General features: G+C 51.8%; 1 protein-coding gene across 1 annotated transcript in view; it reads right to left on the bottom strand.

Annotated features, from left to right (window-relative positions):
- RHPN2 (rhophilin Rho GTPase binding protein 2) overlaps positions 1-12,766 on the bottom strand; it is a 64,523-nt gene extending 51,757 nt beyond the window's left edge. The window contains exon 1 of the mRNA XM_062176670.1: positions 12,660-12,766. Within this exon, the coding sequence (XP_062032654.1) occupies positions 12,660-12,728 (69 nt within the window). The 5' untranslated portion in view covers positions 12,729-12,766. The remainder of the gene's footprint in view (positions 1-12,659) is intronic.
- Between the last annotated feature and the right edge of the window lie 5,346 nt (positions 12,767-18,112).

Raw genomic sequence — 18,112 nt, 5'->3', positions numbered from 1 at the left:
CCATATGGGTAACAGTTCACTTCCCATCTGCTCCACTTCTGATCCAGCTCCTTGCTGGTGCGCCTGGGAAGGTGGTAGAAGATGGCCCATGTGCACGGGCCCCTGCACCCACATGGGAAACCAGGATGAAGCTCCTGGCTCCTAGCTTTGGCCCTGCCCAGCCCTGGCTGTTGTGGCCATTGGGGAGTGAACCAATGGATGGAAGATCTCTGTCTCTCCCTCTCTAAAACTGCCTTTCACCAGCTCTCTGCTATGGCCCGGGAAGGCAGTGGAGGATGGCCCAAGTCCTTGGGCCCTGCACCCGCATGGGAGACCAGGAGAAGCACCTGGCTCCTGGCTTTGGATCAGCGCAATGCGCCGGCCGCAGCGGCCATTGGAGGGTGAACCAACAGCAAAAGGGAAGACCTTCCTCTCTGTCTCTCTCTCTCTCACTATCCACTCTGCCTGTCCCAAAAAAAAAAAAAAAAAAAAAATTAAAACTGCCTTTCAAATAAAATAAATCTAAAAAATAACAGCTTCATGAATGTGTCTCGTATATACCATACAATCCACTCAGCTGGGATAAAGAAACTTTGGTATATGCACACAGCAGACTAATATTCGGCCTTGAAAAAGGAGACCCTGCCATTTGCCACAACCCAGATAAGCCTGGAGGACACCATGCTAAGTGAGATAAGCCAGACACAGAAAGATAAATACTGCATGATCTCACCTACAGGTGAAATCTTACCAAAAAATAAAAAAATGCCAATCATACAGAGAATAAAACAGGTTACCACGGGGTGAGGGAGGAAATGTGGGTCAGAGGACAGAGAGCAGCAGGCAGGCAGAATGGACAAGTCTAGAGAGTTAATGTACAACGTGAGGACTGCAGGTAATATTGTACTGGGATCCCTGCCAAATGCACCTTTCGGCGGTTCTCGTGGAGAGGGAGGGGCAGTAACCATGTGAGATGCTGCGTATTTGTTTGCTTCACTATAGCAACTCTTCACCATCTGTATATACCCCATAACACCATGTTGCATTTCTTAATATATACAATACTTTTAAAAAACTTACCCATTTAAACACCTGGTAGTTTTTTTGGTACATTCAGAATGGTGTGACCATTGCAGCTGATTTTCGGATATTTTTAGCATCCCCCCAAAAATACCAAGTGTGCATTAGCAGTCCATGTCCCCTTCCTCTTTCCTGCCCAGCCCTAGGCAACCCCAAATCTCTGTCTGCACAGGTGTGAGCATTCTGGACATTTCATACAAACAGAATCATACACTAACTACATGGCTTTTGGCGTCCGTCTTCTTTCCTACCGCACATCGTTCGCCCGCGTTGGAGCATGCAGCAGTACCCGATTCCTCTCTGTCCAAGAAGAGCATTGCATTGGATGCACACACCATGCTCTATCCCTTCAGGAGCTGGGGGACATTTGGGATGCTTGCACCTTTTCACTGTTGGGAGTAAGGCTGCTTCTGTGGGTACGAAGGGATACAAACAGCACAAAGGTGTGTTTCTCTGATTTCCCTGGGCATGGGACTGTTGGGTCATGTGGTTAATTCTTTGTTTAATCAGCATTTCCCAAAGTGGCCACTCCATCTTACACCCCTGAATTTCCCTGACGGCCATCGATGTGGAATCTGGGCTCACTGGTTATTTGCATATCTTCTTTGGACACATCCATTAAGACCTTGTGTCCATTTAAAACTGGGTTTCTTTTTTAATTTGTTGAGTTGAAAAGAATTCTTTTTAATCTTTACCATGTTGACATGCAAACATGTGTCCCATTCTTCCAATTCGCATGTTCTACTATTAGTGAAGGTAAACTCTTCTCTCTCTCTTTTTTTTAAAGATTTATTTTTATTTATTTGAAAGGCAGAGTTAGAGAGAGAGGGAGAGACAGAGAAGTTGTCCATTTGCTGATTCACTCCCCAAATGGCTGCAATGTCTGGGGCTCGACCAAGCCAAAGCCAGAAGCCAGGAGCTTCTTCCCGGTCTCCCACATGGGTGCAGGGGCCCAAGTACTTGGACCATCTTCCACTGCTTTCCCAGGCACATTAGCAGGGAACTGGACCAGAAGTAGAACAACCAGGACTCAAACTGGTACCCATATGGGATGCCAGCATTGTAGGCAGCAACTTAACCCACTGCACCATAGCAACAGCCCCAAAAATTTTTTAAGATGTATTTGCTTATTTGAGAGGCGGACTTAGAAACAGAGAACAAGAGATATGTCTTCCATCCAAATACACACAATGGTCAGGGCAGGACCTGGCCGAAACCAGGAACTCCATCCAGGTCTCCCACATGGGTGGCAGGGATCTAAGCACTTGGGCCATCTTCTGCTGCTTCTGCTCTCCCAGGTGCATTGGCAGGGGGCTGGATGGGAAGCGGTGCAGCCAGGACTTGAACCAGCGCCCAGGGCTTTGCCGACTTGAATTTCTTTGTCAGCGAACTGTCTGCATTTTCTGTCCATCACTTCCGGGAGGGTCTGGGTCGTCTGGGTCACGACATTCCATCCCATGGCTTCCTTTTCACCTAAGCTGTTCTGCCTCCCTCCGCCAGGTAGAAGCCTGAGCTCTGGTTTAGGACTGCATTCCTTTCTGAAGCTTTTTTTTTTTTTTTTTTTTTTTTACAGGCTTATCTGCAGGTCCTGCCCGCTGACCACTCCCCGGGTGTGGCCTGGCCAGCGGGATTACGCAAGGGCACTACCCTCTTTCTCTCCAGCTGCGTCACTGCCATCTCAGCTCTATACACACCTCACCTCTCCCACCTCTGCCCGAGCCGCACCCACACCCTGGGCCCCAAAAGGGGCAGGTGGGTGATCTGCAGTCCCAGTCTTCTCAGGGCCCCTTATCAGTGGCCTTTGGACTAGCAGGTTAGAAACGAGTTAAATTTCTCCTTCCAGGAAGATTTCTCATTCTCACTTCCCCGCAGGTCACCAACGCTTGTCCCCACCACCAACACCCCACAGCCCCTCATCTAATTGTCCAGGTCCCACAAGGACACTTTATCCCAAATTAACACTGTACAGACATTCAGAACCTGAAACTGGGGGTCAGCGCTATGTTGTAGTAGGTTAAGCCTCTGCCTGCGGCACTGGCATCCTACCATCGAGTGCTGGTTTCAGTCCTCACTGCTCCACTTCTGATCCAGCTCTCTGCTGTGGCCTGGGAAAGCAGCAGAAGATGGCCCAACTGCCTGGGGCCCTGCCCCCAAATGGGAGATCCGGAAGAAACTCCTGGCTCCTGGCTTTGGGTTGACCCAGCTCTGGCCATTGCAGCCAAGTGGGGAGTGAACCAGTGGATGGAAGACCTCTCTGTCTCCCCCTCTGTCTCTAATTCTGCCTCTTAAACAAATAAATCTTAAAAACAAACAAACCTGAGTTTGGAGCAAATCTTAACATTAATAGCCATTAAACAATCCCTAGCTTAAAATAAAAAGCAGGAAACTGTCTTTTTCAAATGTAGGATAAAAATATCTTTAATGTGAAGCGAAATTTAATAGCACAGGGCTACAATAACTACGGGTCTGCTTTCCTTTCCACTTTGAAAAATCCCCGCGAAAGGATGGTTGGGTTGGAGTCACAGGTCCGTGGGTTCACCAACGCTGCATTTTGTTTTATAGACAGGCTTCAGTGACTAATTTCTTTATGTAGACTCCCAGAGCTCAGAACTTCCTCCTGCTCCTATACTTTACCAACTTTGGCTGGCCTGGAACCGGCCCACAGATGCGGGGTCAAGTTCCTAGATAAGACTTGGGAATGCTCAGGGTGAGATCTGACTGAGTAATCGGACTCAAGACAACATTACTTCTTACTGACAGGCAGGAACGCTGGGAACACCAGAACCGCCCATGGGGCTGTGCCAGACCTGACCAGAGAGGCAGATCTGGCCAAGACCTCCTGGCATTCCCAGAAGCAGTGAGCCACCCTCCAGCACCTGCAGAGGTGGTGCAGGGCAGGGGGAGAGCCATAGCCCTCACCCGCCTGTTTCTCCTCCCTGGTCTCATCAAACAGCTAGGCCCCAGCCCAGAACAGCTTCCAGACCAGCCCCCACCCACCCAATTCAGCGGCAAAGACTGGTTCTCGATAGGATGCAGCTGGTGCAAAACTAGAGGCTTTCAGGGTCGGCTCTGTGGTGCAGCAGGTTAAAGCCCTGGCCTGAAGCACCAGCATCCCATATGGTGGCTGGTTCGAGTCCCAGCTGCTCCATTTCCAATCCGGAAAGCAGCAGAAGTTGGCCTGGGTCATTTCAGCTCTGGCTGTTGCAGCCATCTGGGGAGTGAACCAGGAAGATCTCTGTCTCTACCTCTCTCTAACTCTGTCTTATAAATAAAATAAATTTCTTTTAAACAACACTAGAAGATTTTGACCAGGGCAGCACCTGTCACTACACTGTGTCCTGGCCTCGAGGGTCACTGTCGACAGCCCTACAGTGAGGTCTCTTTGGCTCCCTTACCAGACTAAGGCACGGGCTCTTCCATCAGGTCTGCAAGCAGGCAGCTGGGAACAGCAGGCACTGAGGTCCAGTCAGTGGACCCTGGCATGGCACTGCAAGTCCCACGGCTCTGAGGCAGGAGGCTAACTGAGCTACTGAGGTCCTAGGGGGTGGGTGGAGCCTCAGTGAGGCCCATGTCCTTTCTGTCGCTCTGAGATGAGCTGTGAGGCAGCTGGCACAGTGGGCATGCATGGGAATGCTGGGGCAGCTCACCTGCCAGCCCCCAGACCTTGCCCCTCCCCAGATCCTGGAAAACAGCGACCATCCCCTCCCAACCCCCCACCTCTCAACCCAAGTTCAGGGGCAGAAAACCCATGCTCCCCTCCCACCTCCTTTCCAAGGAGATTCTGAGAACCTCTGACTCAGGCCTGGCCAGTTGGAAAACCAAGTCCCTGCCCCTGAGACTGGATCAGGGATAATACCTGAAGTATGACAATCAGGCTCAAGCAGAGCCCATCAGGAAGGGGCCCTCACTGGCCCTGAAACATGGAAGATATAAGACCAGGTCACTGTGGCCACAATGCCACCAGCAGGCGAGTGCCTCTCCAGAAGCAGAGCCAGTCAGCAGGAGCAGAGCTGAGAAACAGCTTTGGTGACAGCATCTGGGCCCTTGATCAAGCCCAACCTGAAGCCAATTCTTCAGACTTAGCTATAGCAGTCAATTCATTTGCCTCCTTGCCTAAGCCATTTTTTTAAACTGAGATTTAATTTAGACATAACAAAATACACAGATTTCAAGTTCGCTGAATTTGTACAAATGTTTACACCTGTGGAACCCCCAATCTAATCAAAATATAAAACATTTCCAAGGCTGGAGTTGTGGCATAGCTGGATAAGCTGCCAGCTGCAATGCCAGCACCCCATGTGGGCACCACTTCATGTCCTGGCTGCTCCACTTCTGATCCAGCTCGGCCTGGAAAAAGCAGCAGAAGACGACCCAAGTGTTTGGGCCCCTGCCACGCATGTGGGAGACACAGGTGAAGCTCCTGACTTCAGCCTGGCTCAACTCTGACTGCTGCAGCCATCAGGAGAGTGAACCAGCAGATGGATGACATCTCTCTCCCTCTCTCTATAGTTCTTTCAAATAAATAAATAAGCAAGTAAACCTTGAAGAAGAAGCAGAAGAGAGTCTGCAGTCCTTGGGTGGGGCTATTTCACCCTATACCATGTTGAGATGCACCATGCTGTTGTATTTACCAGGGATTGACGGTCCCTTCTTGATTGTTGAGTAGAATCTCACTGTAGGGATGGAGCAGGGTGCTTATCTGCCTGAGCCGCTTTGCCTGGGGCTTTCTGGCATCTGCAACTAATACAGTCCCATTTAGAGTAAGTTTACCTACACTGAAAACTCCCCATATGTGTCAACCTACACGCACACACATATCCTTAGCGTGTAGTGTAAGGGTTCACCTGGAAGACTACAGTTTCTCAACTGCACCCAAGGAAAAGGGGGGAGGGGCGCTTAAACTGGAGGGGAGGGAAAGATGGGCACTCCCCTGCAGATCTTCACCCCAGGCAGTGCCTGGCGCCTGCCTCCCTGCCTTCCCTCTTTCCCCAGGAACCAGTGGGGGCCCTGCTTCCACTCAATCAAAAAAAAAAAAATCTACACTTGTGGATGTGCAAGCCTCGGGGCTGGAGGTCAGGAGTTAAAGCCAGGGCAGCTCCCAGCCACAGGACGGCAGGTGCTTTAGCCGCTTCTCCAAGCAAAGACATTTTCTTTGCCTTTCTCGCTCTTTTCTAGTTATGTAACCCCTCACTCAACCACTGACCTCTGGAAAATAGAATTGTTTGTTTCTGCGTTCGCTGGAACTGTCAACCAGAGAGCACAGAAATAGCACGAGGCACCCTGCAATACACACACATCTAATTTAACTTCGCCACACTGGAGTGCAGGGCTGGCTGCATGATTGGCACAGAGCTTTTCCATGTCCGTAAAAACAAAATCCTGTCGACAGCCCTCCTGCCCGTGCAGGCCCTCTACCAAGCCTGGGGGCTGGAGGTCGGGGTCCCGTTGCCTCTTTCCAGTGACTTGATACCCCTCACACCGACCAGGGGTGGGTGACATGATTCAACACTCAGCCCTGATCTTTTATCCAGGGGCTCCCTCGGGCAAGCTCACACCTGTTGTGCACCAAGCAATGTTGCTTCTCAACAGGAGTTACTGTGCCTCCCACACCACGTAAATCACCCAGATTTTCATGAATCCAAGGGATTTCCAGACCCAACGAACCACCAGCTTATTTCAACATACAGGATGACATTCAACATTATTGAATTTCAACATACACCAACGACAGTAAACAATCCTAGAAAGTGTAGATGTGTCGGGGTCAGGGGCTGGTACATGTAGATGACCTTGAAATTTGTATATTTCTGTGATCACCTTTTATTACAACAACGTACACTATTTTTGTAATGCAAATAATAGCAGAAAAAAATAAACCTCTGATAGTGTTGTGGATCACCTGCTCTGTTCTAGTCTTACAATGCAATCAAAAGCTGGGATTTTTCCAAAAGCTTATGGCCACGTCGAGCAAACTCCATGAGTCTCTCTGTAAAACCCACACAAACCCACATCATTCATTGTTTTGTCTCTGTCCCAAGCACTGTAGGTGGGAGACCTTGGTCCCAGCCAGTATCCCCTGCTGTCGCCCACTCCACCTGACACCCAGCCCTCTGGCTGAGCTGCACCTGTGACTTGACTGTGCTCTGTGACTGTCTCCAAAGCAGCCTTTGTGTCCTGAGACTTTAGTACCTGAGCCAAAGGAGGAAGTGTTGATCAGGCCCAGTAGCATCAGGTGGTGTCTTGGCAACCGTCCAAATAGCCCCAGGAAACAAGGGACATTTACAGTGTTACAGCTCATCACTTTAACTCTCCTCTGAGTCACCCTGAAAATTCCGTTTCTGCCAGGGGACTCCTCCCGGCCAGGATCCCACAGTGTGAGGACGGTTGGTTAGGCAGGCCCCCTGGGCTGTTGATGGGCTCCAGTGCAGCTGAGTGGACCCTCCCGAAGGCCACGGTCAGCCTGAGTCCAGTCTGGCCTTTTGGAATTGTCTTAGACACAGCAGGTTATCAGGGATGGGATCAACATCAGCAACTTTCTCATCCACCCTCCAAGGGCATGGCTCCAAAGACCTCCAAAGACTATCTCAGTATGCAATACAGCTGGAGCCGCCAACCCCCACGACCCATGCTGTGCCAGGTGGACTTGGTCCAGCAGAGGGCCTTCCCCCACACAGATGTAGTCATCAGGGATGCACACACGAAATCAGATCCCTCTGAGATGAACCATGCAGAGAAAGAACTCGGAGAAGTTTCTGGGTTAGTACAAACAAAAGGAAGAATTTTCCTCCTCCTTTCTCTGCTGGAGCCACCAGGAAGCCCAGAGCAGACAGGGGCCATCAGCCAGGACACAATGAACCTTGGGGCCCTGTCCAGCCTGGCAATTTCTGTGAACAAGAAACAACTTCTCCTCCAGCTCTTGGGTAAAAACAATGGAGCTAAATTCATTTGGGCCATCAGTGTTCCCTGAGGATGAACAGGCAGAGATAACAAGCGACAATGCTGTACTTTGTACCCACTCCCTTCTTCCACGGAGCTGAGCCCTTTCATTTAGGGCCTTTCAACAGCCCTGGGGAAAGGCTTTCTCTGGCTTTTTTTTTTCTCTCCAGCTGGTTTTTCTCACGGCCAAGAACAGGTTTGCTGGGGAGGGCTAGGACAGCAGCACTGTGGCAGCCCCGGAGAAGGGATCTGTTAGCCAGACACAACCTCCTGAAAACTGCATTTAACCACAGCTCAGGGCACACACCCTCCCAAGACTCTCGGTGCAGCAGCATAAATGTCTGTTGGAGGAAACGAGGTCGCATTTCCACGGCTCACTTGATTACTGGACAAAGTCACTCAGAGACGTCCTGCTGCACCAGTATTGAAATGCAAGAGCTCAATTCCAGATAAACAGGGAGAAGCCAGAGAAAGGGTGATATTGTAATAGATCTTTTTTTCAATTCAAAGACCCCCTAAGTTGTCAGTTCACAGCAGGAGGAGGACTGGGGGTGTCCCTGCACAACCTGGGCTGAGCTGTAGGCTCAGGCTCTGGACAGTCAAGTGTTACACAACCTCAGGAAGACCCTGACCCACGGACGGACACCCCCTCCACCCCGGTCTTGCTCATTCAAGGCTCAAGCCCACTGTCACAGGCACTGCAGGGCAATTCAGATCGGTCTGTGTGCAAAGCACACACAACACAGTTGAAAATCTGGATATGGCCCCCCTGGGCCACCCCAGTTTTTGCTCTCTGGACTGACATAGAGAAGCTAATTCCTCTTCCAGCATGGCCTGAGCAGCCCCAACAAGGCACCCCAGGAAACAAGAACTGCTGGGAACCACCCCAGCCACACAGCCACACGAAGTCAGGCACCAGCTACCACGGCATACTGGCTTTTAAATGCATGGAGCAGAACAGCTTCTGGGGATGGGGAAGGCACATACGACAAAGAGAACAAGGATGGAAGAAAAGCCCAAGTTAAATCTAACATAATTTACTCTTGTATGTATGTGCAAATCCCCGAAAGCTCCAAGACAGGATGGGGGGAGCCTGATTTGGGGGCAGCTGTGTGATGCCCGGACTGCACTCTCAGCCTTGAGGGCCCTCGCTGTCTGCCCTTGGCTGGCTCAGCCACTCACATCCATGCACAGCTGCTTTCATCCTCACCTCCCTCCCGACTCCTGGAACCTTCCCCTGGGCTGCTGCTCTCTCCCCTGAATCCCCAGCAGTCCCTTCAGCTCCAGCTTTAAAAAGGCTCTAGATGTCCGCAGTGCAAAACAAACCTGCCCCATCTCTTCTCTACCCCATCTTCCTCCTGCAACTCTCTGTCCTCCCACCCATTGTATCGACCACACCGACTTCGGTCACCAACTCTCCAATCACTAACACCCCCCTCTCCAAAGTACTAAATCCAGAACCTTCTAGCACTCTCTGGCTGGCTTGTCAACCTCATCTCTCCACTTCCTTCCACAGCCACCCTCCCAGCTGCCTCCTATCTCTCTGCCCCAGGTCCCTTCACTCAATGTCTCCAGTGCCTCCCAAAGCTGCATGTCCGGCCAGGGCTCTCTCATGACTGCCTGATACTCTCCAATGAGCCCCACAGAGGGCCTCAAAGCCTCTTGGCTCACCCCATCTCAGAGAGGCTCAGAACAACACACTTTGTCGTGGACCCTGTGGACTCCACCCCACCACAACCTGACAGTCCCTCCCATCCCTGCACCTGCTGCCTGACCCAGGCCTTCATCACTCCACCCTTTTCACTGGGATCCCTGCTTTCAGTCTGGACCTTGGTCTGAGTCTGGGGTACCAGCTGGTGGGAAGGAGGGGAGCTAAGCACTTGCATAACCAACTGAATTCACCAAGAGTCTGCATCAGAGTGGGAAGGGGCAAAGACGATGGGGGTTGCAGGGATCTAAAACCCCCCCCCCCCGACTCCATGTCTAGCTCCACACTGCCTCTCCTCCATCCCCCACTCACTGACTATTCAGTGGTCAAAGTGATCTTTCTCTAACACGAATCTCACACGTCTGTGGTTTTGTTTTAATGATTTATTTATCTGAGAGGCAGAGTGACAAAGAGGGAGACACACACATAGGTAGGAAGATAGGTAGATAGGTAGGTAGATAAATAGATTGATCGATCGATCAATCTTCCATCCTCTGGTTTACTACACAAATGGCGGCAACAGCCCTGCTCGGTCAGATTGAAGCCAGGTGCTCCATCCTAGTCTCCCACAAAGGGGCCAAAGTACTTGGACCATCTTCCTCACCCTTCCCAGGTGCATTAGCAGGAAGCTGGATTGGAAGCAGAGCAGCTGGGACTCAAACCAGCACTCTCATTTGGGATGCCAGCGTGGCAAGCAGCAGCCTAAGCCTCTGCTGTTTATCACCTGCCCCGGGCCTGCTTACATACGCTGATGGGGGTTGGCACTGTGGTGCAGTGGGTGAGTCCTCCCCTTGTTCCGGTTGCTCTGTTTCTGCTTCATCTCCCTGCTAACGTGCCTGGGAAGGCAGCTGAAGACAGCCCAAGTACCTGGGTGCCTGCCATCCATGTAGGAGACTGGGATGGAGTTCCTGGCCCCTGGCTTTGGCCTGGCCCTGACTATTACAGCCATCTGGGGAGACAATCAGTGGATGGAAGACTCTCACTCACTCTCTCTCTCTCTCTCTCTCTCGTTTTGCTTTTCAAATAAATAAATCTTTAAAAAATAAAATATTTTTGATGGATTCCCTCAGTCTCCTGGTTCCTTAGCAGGATGTGTGGCCCCGAACTGCCTAGTTCCCACTTACACCTAAGCACAAGCACTCACGATTCCACACCTTGGCCTGTGCAGTTGCCCTGGCTCTTCCTCCCCTTGGTCACCTGTATAACACCTGCCTTTCATCCAGCGAGTATTTGTTTTAGGTCAAACTGGCTCGGGTCACAGATCCGGAAAGAGTCAACGTCAACACCATTAGCTTCCCGGTACAAAGAACACTCTCTGGACTAGAAAGATGGAGCACAATGGTCGTGACAAGATCTCATTTTCAGAACAGATGCAAAGCAGTGATTCATGGTATTTTGCACCCTACCACCTAAAAAACACCCAACAACTGTGCATCCTTTTTCTGGCTCCCTTGCCAGCCACATTCCCTGGGACTCACAGCCGGGGAGGCTTTTGCAGTGGGAACACCTGTTCTGGAAGGGCTGGGACCATCACCTGCACAGGTGTGCTCCATCCCACCTGCCTTTTTTCCCCCTAAGTGCTGCTAAGGATTAGAATTTCACCTGTACAGTGGACAAACAACCCAGAGAGGAAATGAAGTCCCAAGAAAGCAGCAGCAACTCACTGGAAGTCACACAGTAATTCTGTGGGGGTGGCAGTTGGGCCCCGGGGGCCCCAGGACCAACTGCAGGGATTCCCAGGCCTCCTCCTGCAATTCCCTGGCCTGTGGTTCTCAGTCCCAAACGCCAGGGATAATTAGAAGTTATACTCCTGTAATTCCATGATGACATCCTTGAACTTAAATATATCTCAAAACTGCTCCTTTTAATGCTAAAAGCAACTTTAAAAAGAATCGTGCCCACTCTGTCCCCACCTGATTCCAGAGTCCCTCTCGACCCTCACCAACAAGCAAAGGCCAAAGTCTTGTCACGTGATGAGCGGGGGAGGGGACGCCAGGCCCACTTAGGAACCGGATCGTTGGGCTTTGCACAATTGAGAATTGATTGTTCCGAGGGCAACAGTTTCACTTCCCTATTTCTAATTACGCACACTGTATCTTCAGCCGCATCGGTTATAAAAATATCAAACACAATCTCTCTACCTACCCAGCGCTCCCTGGCCAAGCGCCAAAGGCTATTTTTAGACTCTCCCCGCAACCTGCGAAGAGAAAGGCGTGGAAGGTGTCGCTGTGGCTCCCGGGAGCCCAGGCCCTGCCACCTGCGCGCATCCCGCGGGCGCCGGGCGCGGCTGAGGGAGCGAGCTCCTCGGGCGCTGCCCGCCACGCTCCTACTGTGCAGAGGGGCGCTCGCGCCATCTCCCCGACAACCAGATAAATCCGCTTTAGCATAAAGCGCCAGGGGACTGAACCGCAGCCCGCGCCCCTGCCGCGCTCACGTCCTCGGGAGCGACCCGGGACACCGGAGGGGTAACGACGCCGGACCGTCCCCTCCCGCCAGCAGCCCCTAGCCCGACTAAAAAGTCTAAGAGGCGGGCACAGGAAGCCTTTGGGAGGCCAAAGGAGAACGACTACCCTCCTGGGGTCGCCCCCCTCCATCTTCGCAGGCACCCCGGGGTCGGGGGGGAAGCGAGGCCCGGGTCCCCACGCGCCCCGAGGCGGAGAGCGGCATGCAGCCGGGAGCAGGTCCCTCCCGCAGCAGGTCCCGGCTACGGCCACCCCGCATCCTCCGATCGCACCTGCGCCGGGAGTCCTCCCCCGGCGGCAGCCACCTGCTCCGAGAGCCCTCCACGCCGTCGTCTTCCTCCTCCCCACCCCGACCCTCCGCCCCGCCGGCGCACTGGCCAGCGCGCCCCCTCCCCCTTCCTGGTGTGGTCGACCCCGGCCGCGCGCCCCTGCAGCCCCCTGCACCGCCGGAGAAAAGGGGGTCGCCGACTCCCCGCGCGCCTCAAGCCGCCCACCTTGCGAAAGTAGCCGTCGCCCTCCTTCTCCAGCGGCTGGGGGGCCGCGGGCAGCAGCGCGTCGGTCATGCTGGCGGTGCCGGCGCGGACCACGGACTGAGGCGCCGCGGCCGCCGCCGGCCCCAGAGGGCGCCCCTGCCCGGCCCCGCCCCCGGCCCGCCCCCCACCAGCGCCGCCCGCGGCCCAAGCCCGGGAGCCCTGGAGACCGCCCCGCCCCGGCTCTGCAGCGTCCCTCGTCCCCTCCCACCCTCCAGGTCCGAATCTGCGCGTCCTGGCCCGCTCAACCCTCGGACCGCAGCGGCCGGGGCGGGGGTCCAGCGGCTGCGGCAAAGCCCAGGCTGGGAACTCGGCCCCTCTCCAGAACCCCGGGAGTCCATGCGGAGAGCACGGGGACGCCACGTCGAGGGCGCGCAGGAGGGCAGGGCCTTGGACTGGGTGGCCAGGAAAAGTTTCCTGCAGGCTAGGAGACCCGGGCGCCGCGCCACCGAGCGCCTGGGCCAGGCGGATCCGCTCCGCTGTGGGGTGCGGACGTCCTGGGAGAGGCCGCCTCCCGAGGGCAACCGAGGAGGGGTTCTGTTTGGGGAGAGAAGGCGGGCATCCTTGAGCACGTTCTTAACCGATGCTTCCAGTCCAGCCTCAGTTTTCTCATCCGCAAAATGGGGCCCCAGTGCTGCTCCCCGGGATGGCCGAGGGTGCTAGGAGCAAAGTGCGTGATTAAAGTTCGTGGTTGATGCGGGAGGGGGACGGACGCACGTGGATTTGCACCGGTGCCCCCTATCCCCACTGGCGGGTGGGCTGCGGGAGCCGACGCCCAGCTCGCCCCTGGAGCAGCTGCCCCCTTCCTTTGTCTTGCACGCACGTGGGGCACAGTCTCCTTTCACGGCAAGCCAACAGCCTCGTGTTTTTGTTTTTTTTTTCCTTTAAGAGCAATTGAGAATTTGATAGTTTTAAAATAAACCATGGTAACAACCAAGGGCCAATGACCAAATAAATATAAAGCAAAAAAAAAAAAAAAAATCCAGATCATCGCTGCTGACCCTTCAGCTACACAGTCCCTCCCTCTCTGCTTGTTTAATTCAAAGAACCGGCGGAGTTCTAACCGGCTCCGAGCTGAGCCTGGTGTTTGAGAAACTGGCAGGGTCAGAAGTGAGTGTCAGGCTGATTTCGGCACCCATGGGTTATATCCTCTCCTTTAATCCATCGCCCTGGAAATGTCCCAGCCCCAGAGCTGGAGTTAAAGACAGTCACTTCCATTTTCGAGGATGCCAGGGTAGTGGGTCACTATGACTACATTTGGAATACGAATAAACTTACCGATAATAGAACCTCTACATGGTCGGGAGTTTATTCTCACTGTCTCTAGCTGCAAATAAAAGGATGAGATCATCTACATTGGCAGGTTGGGAAGACCAAGGTTGAGAGGAGAGGAGTGGCCCATGCTGAGAGCGGTTCTGGCTCAGGCTCACCGCCTCCAGTCAATCCCCATCACCTTTGGATTTTCGCCATCTCTTTCTACCACCCTGAAGCTCGAATTGCCTTTGCAATTTATCATATATACATTTTCACTTATAGTATTGTTGACATTGTTCTTTAAAATTAATCACCTTATTTAAAATACATTTTTAAAATTTATTTATGTATTTGAAAGGCAGAGTTACAGAGAGAGAGCTTCCTCCACCTGCTGGTTCAGTCCCCAAATAGCTGCAACTGCCCAGGCTGGGCCAGACCGAAGCCAGGAGCCAGGAGCTTCATCGGGGTCTCCCACATGGGTTGGATGGCAGGGGCTCAAACACTTGGGCCGTCTTCTACTACTTTCCCAGGTGCATTAGCAGAGAGCTGGGATCAGAAGTGGAGCAGCTGAGGCACAAACCAGCGCTCATATGGGTGGGATGCCAGCGTTGCAAGCAGCTGCTTAACCTGCTGCACCATAATGCCAGCCCTTTAAACACATTGTGAAGGGCAACCATGTCATAAACTGTAAGAGGAAAAACTGTGGTACTTTGTCCTATAGGGAGAAACCCAGAATACAATGGAAACGAAAGTGAGTTATTTCATCTATCCAGACATCATTGCTTTCCTGCACTTCTGATTTTGTTAAAAGGGAAGAAGAGGAAGAAAAGGAAGCATAGTGTATGAGTCACAGCAGTCCACCCTAAGTGGATCACCTGTGCCTCTCTGTGAGTCTCCGTGAGGCATCTCCTGGCTCCCTGAGCCACGTGAGCACCACTCTTGGCAACTACACTGCAGCATGTATCTTTGCATGGTCTCATGACTCACTGTAAGGGACCCACAGGTCTGACCCCTTATCTCTGATCCCATTGTCACCACGAAATAATGTCAAGAGCCTCAGTCAGCCTCCTGCCGGTCAACCCCATTGGTGGGCTGGGCAATGAGAACATTGCAGTGAGGCCCCGTACTGCCAAGAGAAGGGGCTAGGGTGGGAATTTTGAGACAGGTAATAGACTGGAATCTCCACTTCAAACAACTCTTCTATCAAGTCTCATTTTACCATGTGGGTTAAGTCCAGCACTTGGCTGTCTAGGGACCCAGTTCTTCAAAGTAAAATGCAGAGGCCCACACTGTGATGTAGTAGGTTAAGCCTCCACCTGTAGTACCGGCATCCCATATAGGCTCCGGGTTCGTGTCCTGGCTGCTCTACTTCCTATCCAGCTCCCTGCTAATGTGCCTGGGAAAGCAGCAGAGGATGGCCCAGGTCCTTATGTCCCTATACTTACGTGGGAGATCCAAAAGTAGCTCCTGGCTCCCGGCTCCTGACTTCGGCTTGGCCCAACACCCAGTCATTGCAGCTATTTGGGGAGTGAACCAGTGGATGGAAGATCTCTGTCTTTCCTTCTCTCTCTCTCTGTAACTCTGCCTTTCAAGTAGGTAAATCTTTTTAAAAAAAAAAATGAAAACTAAGCCATTAACATAAAAATGCTTTGTGGAAAGACCAACATGAATGTAGCTAAATACAAAAGTTCAACTACAGAGCATGTACACTTCTGGATCCATGTATTCCTCCTACCCAGATGACCCCCCCCCCTTTTTTTTTTAAGATTTACTTAAAAGAGATGGAGAGAGACAGAGAGATAGAGAGAGAAATCTTCCATCCACAGCTTTACCCCCCAAATGGCCACAATGGCCTGCCAAGCCCTGGCCAAAGCCAGGAGCTTCATCTAGGTCTCCCATGTGGGTACAGGGACCCAAGCACTTGGGCCATTTTCTGCTGCTTTTGCAAGCACATTAGTAGGGAGCTGGATCCGAAGTGGAGCAGCTGAGATTCAGATCTGGCCTTGCAGGTGGTGGCTTTACCGGGTACACCACAATGCTGGCCCTACTTGTGTTTTCTCTCAACACAAATGTTAGCATTGTGAGTGTTCTGTCTCACTCTGCTTTGCTTATCTATCAGTACATATTGGTGATCTTTTCTCATCAGCATTTTTTTTAAAGTTGAGATCTAGAGATAGAGAGAATGAATGAATGAATGAGGGCGCTCCCATTCACTGATTCATCCTCAAATGCCTGAAACAGCCAGATAGAGAAGCTAGAGGCTGAATGCTACCCAAGTCTCCCATGTGAATGACAGGAATTACTTGGGCCAACACTACTGCTTCCTAGGGTCTGCAACAGCAGGACGCTGCAGTTAGAAGCCAGTGTTTATCAAACCCAGGTACTCTGATGTGGGACACTGAACTCTTCACCACTAAGCTAAATGCCCACCCCAACAGCAGCGACATTTTTTCAGTGCTGGTAGGTTGTGCCAGGTACCTATTGCTATAAACAAACTACCCCACATCATACTGGCTTACAACCAGAAGAATCATTTTATTTGTTATCTCTCATGATTCTGGGAGGTGGCTGAACTCAGGGATTCTTGCTTGGGGTCTCCCAGGCAGCTGCAACCAGCTAGCTGCCCCCACTCACATAGCTGGCAATTGTTATGCTCATGGTTAAGCAGGGCCTCAGCTGGTGATGGTCTGGGCTTCCTCACACCATGGAGGTTGGTGTTCAGAGCAAGCATTCAAAGAAACAAAGTTAAAGCTGTTGGTTTCTTAAAAATTGTCACTTCCAATGTATTCTTTTGATCCAGGAGATGCAGAACCCCGATTCAAAGGGAAAGGGTATAGAGTCCACTTTTCTGTGGGAGACTTGCAAACAATATCCAGGTCATGTTCTAATGTTTGTTTACTTATTTTTATTTATATCTACTCGTAAGGCAGAGCTAGTCGGAGAAAGAGACAGAAAAAGAGATACAGGGGGAATTTTCCATCCACTGGCTTACTCCCCAGATAGGTGCAACAGCCAGGGCTGTGCTGTGCTGAGCAGAAGTCAGGAACCCAAAACTCCATCAAAATCTACCATGTGAGTGGCAGGGGCCCACTAGAGCTATCATCTGCTGCGTCACAGGATGCATTAGCATAAAACTGGATCCAAAGCAGAGCAGCCAGGACACAAACTAGTATTTTAGTATAGGATGCAGTCCACCTTCTATCTGCTGCTCGTCTATTCCTAATACCTGCAATGGCTGGGGCTGGGCCAGGCTGAAGCTGGGAGCCTGGAAGTCCATCTGAGGTGGCAGGAACACACGTACTGTGTCCATCGCCTGCTGCCTCCCAGGGTGTACATTTGCAGGAGTTTGAACTCAGGAGCCTAGTCAGGACTCAAATCCAAGCAATAAAACACGGGACCATCACTGTGGCATAGCAGGCGAAGCTACCGCCTGCAGCGGCTGCTCTACTTCCAGACCAGCTCTCTGCTATGGCCTGGGAAAGCAGTAGAAGATGGCCCAAGTGCTTGGGCCCCTGCACCTGCGTGGGAGACCTGGAAGAAGCTCCTGGCTCCTGGCTTTGGAGCAGCGCAGCTCCAGCTGTTGCGGCCAATTGGGGAATGAACCAGCGGATGGAAGACCCCCCCCTCTCTCTCTCTGCCTCTGTAACTCCGCCTTTCAAATAAATAAATAAATCTTTAAAAAGGGGGGGGGGGGAGGGAAAATTAAGGCATCCCAAGCAGCCTGTTAACTGCTAAGGCCAAACCCACCCACCCCCCAAAGTTTTTCAGTCCTGTACCACGACTCACTTAACTGGACATTCAATCTTTCAGCAACGTTTATTGAGTGCTTAAGTGAGGCTACTTCAAAAATTCATGGAAAACTGGAATCAAGAGTAGCTTATTTTGGTGCAAAAATGTTGAAATCCAGGCATAGTTTTTACATGATACGTGTTTTTGATGAACTTTTTTTGAGACTCCTAATAGGCATGCACTTCAAATTTTTGTTTTTGCTTCAAAATAAACTTGTCTTTTAATTCCATTTGCCATGAGCTTCTTGAAGCTGCCACTTATGTGCCAAGTGCCGAAGCCGCAGCCAAGAAAACAAAACCAAAAAGTGCCCCCTACCCCCCATCCTTGACCTCACACAGCTTACATTGCCAAGGGCAGAGACAGACAAGTGTAAA

The sequence above is a fragment of the Lepus europaeus genome, chromosome 19, assembly GCF_033115175.1.
Source record: "Lepus europaeus isolate LE1 chromosome 19, mLepTim1.pri, whole genome shotgun sequence".
NCBI classification, from domain to species: domain Eukaryota; kingdom Metazoa; phylum Chordata; class Mammalia; order Lagomorpha; family Leporidae; genus Lepus; species Lepus europaeus.
Note: the sequence above shows the minus strand (reverse complement) of the source record. Positions and strands in the feature narration are given on the sequence as shown.